The 6,749-nt window shown below is 53.2% G+C and overlaps 1 protein-coding gene across 1 annotated transcript in view; it reads right to left on the bottom strand.

The window, feature by feature from the left end:
* The window catches only part of Ahnak (AHNAK nucleoprotein), a 21,080-nt gene extending 15,096 nt beyond the window's left edge, over nt 1-5,984 (bottom strand). Inside the window, 4 exon segments of the mRNA XM_013028977.1 lie at nt 6-3,356; nt 4,921-5,108; nt 5,545-5,701; nt 5,887-5,984. Coding sequence (XP_012884431.1) covers nt 6-3,356; nt 4,921-5,108; nt 5,545-5,701 — 3,696 coding nt within the window. The 5' untranslated portion in view covers nt 5,887-5,984.
* Between the last annotated feature and the right edge of the window lie 765 nt (nt 5,985-6,749).

Here is a 6,749-nt window from a genome sequence, read left to right as displayed (position 1 = left end):
ATTTTAGGCCCTTTGATGTCCACATCTGGCACTTTCATTTCACCTTCTACTTTGGGCACAGTCACGTCCATGTCCCCCTTGACTTTGGGGCCTTTCAGATGTAAGTCCACGTCAGGCATGGTGACCTTGGGGGCCTTGAAGTGCATGTCTGGCATCTTGAACTTAGGACCCTTCAGCTTCCCTTCAGGGCCCTCCAGGCTTACATCTGGGGCTTCAATGTCCACTTTGGGTCCTGAGACATTAATGTCAGCCTTGGGAAGGGTCACATCTACATCTGGACCTTCGCCTTTTAGGCTGGGCACACTGAACTTGGGCATTTTCATCTTGGGCATTTTCAGGCTCCACTCTGAGCCTTCCACCTCTGGTGCTTTGATGTCCACCTTTGGACCTTTGATGTCTACATCTGGAACTTTCATTTCGCCCTCTATTTTTGGTGCAGACATATCTAGATTTCCTTTCACTTTTGGTCCTTTGAGATCCAGATTGACATCTGGCATCTTTGGAGCCTTGAAATGCATCTCAGGCATCTTAAACTTAGGGCCCTTCAGCTTCCCTTCCGGTCCTTCCAGGCTGAGATCTGGGGCACTAATATCTAGCTTTGGTGCAGAAATGTCCATATCAGCTTTGGGCAGATTCACATCTATTTCTGGGCCCTCTCCTTTGAGACTAGGCATGCTGAACTTTGGCATCTTAATCTTTGGCATTTTCAAGCTCCAATCCGGACCTTGGACGTCAACATCTGGAGCACTGACATCTACTTTGGGGCCTTTCAGGTCTCCTTCCAGCTTTGGCACGGTGATGTCGTAGTCTCCCTTTACCTTGGGGCTTTTCACATGCAAATCCACATCAGGCATGGAGATCTTGGGAGCTTTGATGTTCATCTCTGGCATCTTGATCTTGGGGCCCTTCACTTTCCCATCTGGCCCTTCAATATTCAAAGCAGGCCCTTCAATGTCCACTTTGGGTCCAGAGACTTCAAGGTCAGCCTTGGGCAGGTTCACATCCACTTCTGGACCCTCCCCTTTGAAGCCAGGCATGCTGAACTTGGGCATTTTCACCTTGGGCATCTTCAGGTGCCAGTCTGGGCCATGCACATCCACATCCGGTGCCTCAATGTCAATTTTGGCACTTTTAAGTTCCACATCAGGAACTTTAATGTCACCTTCAGGCCTTGGAACTGTGACGTCATACGTTCCCTTGGCACTAGGGCCTTTCAAGTGTAGGTCCACATCTGGCACGGTGATCTTTGAGGCTTTGATGTTCATTTCAGGCATTTTAAACTTAGAGCCCTTCAGTTTTCCTTCTGGTCCTTCTAGGCTCACCTCTGGAGCACTCACCTCTACCTTGGGCCCAGAAATGTCCACATCTGCCTTGGGCAGGTTCACATCTACTTCCGGGCCCTCTGCTTTGAGCCCAGGCACACTGAACTTGGGCATTTTCATCTTGGGCATCTTCAGATGCCAGTCTGGACCTTGAACATCCACATCGGGGACTGCAATGTCCACTTTGGGTCCTTTCAGGTCTCCCTCCAGCTTCGGTACTGTTACATCATACTCCCCCTTTACCTTCGTACCTTTCACATGCAGGTCTACATCAGGCATGGAGATCTTTGGTGTCTTGGCACTTACTTCAGGCAGCTTAATATCAGGGCCTTTAAGTTTGCCCCCTAGACCTTCCACATTGACACCTGGGGTTTCTACACTGACCTTTGGCCCTGAAACACTGACATCTCCTCTGGGTAAAGTCACATCTAGATCTGTGCCTTCCCCTTTGACCCCTGGAGTGCTGAACTTGGGCACCTTCATCTTGGGCATTTTCAGGTTCCATTCAGGACCATGAACGTCTACATCTGGAGCACTGACATCCACTTGGGGGCCTTTGATGCCCACTTCGGGAACTTTGACTTTCCCTTCGACTTTTGGAAGTGTGACATCCACACCCCCTTTCACTTTCGGGGCAGCCACATTCAAGTCTACATCTGCCATAGAGATCCGACATGTGCCTGGCTTCCCAGAAAGACTGCCAAGCTTGGGGCCTGTCACGGTCCCCTCTAGACTTGGTGTCTCTATGTCTACTTTGGCGCCTTTAACTGCCACTTGAGGGCCTTTAACGTCACCTTTCACCTCAGGAACCGGGATCTTCACATCGCCTTTCAGTTTAGGGGACCTAAGGCTCAGATCCACATCCTGCATGGAGATTTGGGGTTTCTGGATGATCATTTCAGGAGTCTTGACTTTAGCTCCCTTCATCTTCCCTTCCAGCCCACCAGCAGCGATCTCAGGCAAGCTGACATCCCCAGACACCCCAGGAAGAGTCACTTCTCCTGTGGGCAATGTCACCTCAACCCCTGCTCCTGCTCCCTTGGAACCTGCTACAGAGAATGCAGGGACTTTCATCTTGGGCATGTTCAGTTTGCCCTCGGGCCCGTGGACTTGAACAGCCGGGGCTTGAATGTCCACCCTGGGGCCAGTAAGCCCACCCTCAATTTGGGGAGCAGAAGCATCTATTCCTATGCTGCCCTGTGCCTTAGTACCCTTCAGGCCTAAGTCACCCTCAAGGGACGGTCCAGTGAGGTGGGGGCCTTTCAGCTTCCCCTCAAGCCCCTTGATATTGACAGAGGGTGCCTTCACTTCCAGATGAGGCTCCTTGATATCCCCACTGACAGCCAGGCCTGGCTTGCTGCCCTGGGGCCCCAGGGAGAATTCAGGTGCAGAAACATTCAGCCCTACTTCTGGTGCCTGGCCCTCCGTTCCAGTGGAGACACCAAATTTTGGCATCTTCATGGTAGGAATGTTAATTTTCCCACTGTCACCACTCTGGAGGGCGGGGCCCTGCGCTGCTCCCGCCCCACCCCCAAGGGAGGACGAAAGGTCCACTCCTGGCACTTGAACCCCTCCTTTGTCACCCTTCGCACTGACATCGACGCCCGGACTTCCCACCTTTATTCCAGGCACGGTGACCTGGAGTTTTGAGTGGCCAGGACCTTGAAGCTCTGGTCCCGAGGCGGAAATGGCTCCTGGCCTGAGGTCAAAGACAGCGCCTGTGGTGGGAGAGGCTACCCCCGCGCCCGAGGGCAGTCTAATCACTGTCTTTCCAGGCTGGGCCTCTACATCCAAGGTAGAGATTTCTGTCACTTCATGCTTTGGAATCTTGATCATGAATTCAGGACTGCTGATGTCGATTTCTTTGGCTCCTTCCGGGCCGGTCACATCAACCGTGTAGGCCGTGACCCTCCGGGTCACTGTAATGGTACGGCTCTGCGTCTCCCCCAGGTCCCCTTCCACTCCATCCTCTGACCTCAGCCGAGGCTTGATCTTTGTGGCGTAGATGCGCTGGTATTCCTCATCATCCCCGCTCTGCAGAAAGACATGCCCGGCAGAGGTTGCAGCCCAGCCTGCCCGACCTGCCCAGCCACAGCCCAGCTGATAATATATACATACGTGCCTGCTTCCCAAAGAATCTAGGATGGTAAGGGAGGGCCAGGAAGCCTCCTGGGGTAAAGCACAAGGGCCTGAAGAAAGTCATGGCGGGAGGGGTGCTGGCAGCCGTATCATAGGAAGATGCAGAAAGAATTGGGGAACATTGGCCTAAATGGAAGTCAGGGAAAGAGCTGGGGATGTATTCAAATCCAGAGAGGTTCCAGTTCACCTGTTCCAGGAACCCCCTCTAACCACACACCTCAGTGTGCAACTCTCTGCTTGCCGACATCTTCATTTTACCAAGAAGGCCTCTCAGGAGCCCTTTGCACTTTGGAAAGCATCTGTTGAGCCTAAGAGCGTGGCTGTGTTTGCATTATACTTTCACACTGGAGACCCGCCACGTGATCAATGAACAAGTGACCAGGAACAGAGAGACATCCCTACAAGCCCTGCACTGCCCAGCCTCTGACTCACCGAATGATCTCTGGCCTCTGTGAGGAGCTAAATGATATCTATGAGGCAGAGGTGGCCAGCAAGAAATCATCTCAAAGGCTGAGACAGGCTGGGGATGTGGCTTAGAGGTAGAATACCTGCCTAGTACTGGAAGTCTTTGGGGGTGGGGGAGGTTTGATTGTAGGGCTTCAACTCAGGGCCTGGGTGCTGTCCCTGGGCTTCCCTATGTTCAGGACTAGGGTTCTACCACTTGAGCCGCAGCCCCACTTCCGGCTTTTGAGTGGTTAATTGGAGATCAGAGGCTCACAGGGACTTTTCTGTCTGGGCTGACTTCAAACTGCCATCTCAGCCTCCTGAGTAGCTAGGATTATAGATGTAAGCCACCAGCACCCGGCTTAGTACTGAGTCTTTAGCTCCCATTCGCTGAATAGAGAATAGGAAATCAATCCCCCCCCACACCCTCTCTCCTTCCCTCCTCTCATTTCCTTTCTTCTCTTTTTCTATGCCACTTAAAAAGAAAAAGAAAATCACAAAACTACCCTTCTTCCCCTCCCCCCGAAAAAACCAGCCAACTCTTAGGGGAAGAGAGCCAGTGACTACATGCTACTCAGGAAGCTGAGATCTGAGGATCAAGGTTTGAAACCAGCCTGGGCAGGAAACCACCACAAAGCCAGAAGTACAGCTGTGGCTTAGTAGAGCACCTAATGAGCAAAAAAGCTAAGGCTGAGTCCAAGCCCCAGCATGGGGCACACACACGCGCGCTCACACTCCTACAAAAAGGCAACTGATCTTCCTCCTGGCATCTAGGCCTAGAGCACATGAGTTGGTCCCACCCCTTGGCACAGCGGGCACTCACTCTCAAGAGACTTAACCTTCAGAGGCAACATCAGCCCCATGCTATACATGTGCAGAAAGAAACAGGCTGGCCAGGAGGTAAGAAGGCAAGGAGAAGGAATCAGCTGGGGCCGAGAAGGCTGATAGAAGGGGAGTGGGCAGGTCAGGGGAGTCGTGGGCTGCTAAGGGCACCGAGGGGTCGGTGAGTACTCACCAGAACCACCTCAGAGCTGCGCGAACTGAAGACTTCCTGGGTCCAGGCATGGCCAGGCTCGGGGGAGCGGTCCCCCTTGCGATGGAGCTTCAGGCCCACGGTGTGGTGCCCCATGGTGTTCAGCAGCTGGGTCACCTCCCCGGACTGCAGGTTGTTGAAGTAGATGGTGGCCCCCACAATCTGGTCCCCTAAGTGGGGAAAGAGCAACAGCAAGTAAGACCTATGAAGTCTCAGAGAACAAACACAGAAACAGCCGTATGTTGGGCCTGGATACTAACTTGCCTTTAACCCTTCTGAGCACCAGGCAGGCATGAGAATACCCATACTACAAATGAACAAACAGGCTGAGGAAGGCCCACTACATTTACTCAAAGCTGCAGAAGTAATAGTAAGTGGTAGAGTCAGACCCGAGAAACTAGTTCTCCAGCATCTTCTGAGACCCTCTAGCAAGGGACAGGGTGGACAAGGAAAGACAGAGTTTGGGGCCTCTGTGGGATACCCAGCCCATTCCTGTCTGCTCCTTACTCCCTGGGCTTCCCTCCCCCACCCTCCCCCACCCCTGAACACCCACCCCACGCCCCTCCCAGCACCTAGCACCCGATCCAGCCTCCTGGAGCAACTCACCCTCCTTGACCACCCCAGTGCGGGCCGCAGGGGAGTTCGGGTTCACTTTCTGCACAAAGACTCCATCATCACTCTGGGCAATGGTCAGCCCGTGGGAGCCGCTGCCCTGCCAGTTGGGCAGTAGCAGCTCCCGGGTTGTCTCTTCCTCTTTCTCCATCTGGAAATGGAGACAGTGGTGGGTCACACACCCTTTCAATGTAGAGGGTCTCCCAAGACAGGGATGATGAAAATCTGCGCATGTGTAGCCTGGGGCTGATATCCGCCCCCTCTGTCCCTTCCACCCAGCTCCGGATGCCACCAGATCTCCTCCCCCCTCCCCCCCCCATTCTCCCTCCTACTGACCTTTGCAGGACTCTGTTCAGGAGCGAATGCCTTACCGGGAGCCCGCCCCTTCTTCCACTCTTCCCCTCAGTCTCTTTTCCTTGGGAATCTCCGTCACACAGCCTAGGGAAAAAGGTTTGCATGTTTGAATTCTGTTTGCTCAAAACCACCAAAGGGATGGCTGAATGCTGTTCCCCTCTAAGCCAAGCCAAACTCCCACCACCCCATTATAGCAACTCCATGACTTGCCAACAGCCTGCCTAGCCAGCCCCGGAGTTCACACACTAGCACTTTCCAAGATGAGATCAAGTAAAATAGTACAAATAAAAACAAAGGAAAGTAAGATAGAGAACGCCAGACTCAGACTCAAATACTGGCTCTGTATCCTCCTAGTTGCGGGACCCAGGCCAAGGCAACTTAACTTTTCCAAGCCACTGTGCTCCCTCTTTGAAAATGAAAGAGAAAAGCCAGGCGCTGGTGGCTCACGCCTGTAATCCTAGCTACTCAGGAGGCTGAGATCTGAGAATCTCGGTTCAAAGCCAGCCCGGGCAGGAAAGACCGTGAGACTCCTATCTCCAATAAACCACTAGAAAACCAGAAGTGGCGCTGTAGCTCAAGTGGTAGAGCGTTCGCCTTGAGCTGAAGAGTTGAGGGACAGCGCCCAGGCCCAGAGTTCAAGCCCCACGGCCAACCAAAAAAAAGAAAATGAAAGAGAAGGGCTGGGAAGGTGGCTCAGTGGTAGAGCGCTTGCCTTGCATGCATGAGGCTCTGAGTTCGATTCCTCAGCACCACATAGCAGAAAAAAGCCGGAAGTGGTGCTGTGGCTCAAGTGGTAGAGTGCTAGCCTTGAGCTGAAGGGCTGAGGGACAGCGCCCAGGCCCAGA

The sequence above is a fragment of the Dipodomys ordii genome, unplaced genomic scaffold (genome assembly GCF_000151885.1).
Source record: "Dipodomys ordii isolate 6190 unplaced genomic scaffold, Dord_2.0 Scaffold117, whole genome shotgun sequence".
NCBI classification, from domain to species: domain Eukaryota; kingdom Metazoa; phylum Chordata; class Mammalia; order Rodentia; family Heteromyidae; genus Dipodomys; species Dipodomys ordii.
Note: the sequence above shows the minus strand (reverse complement) of the source record. Positions and strands in the feature narration are given on the sequence as shown.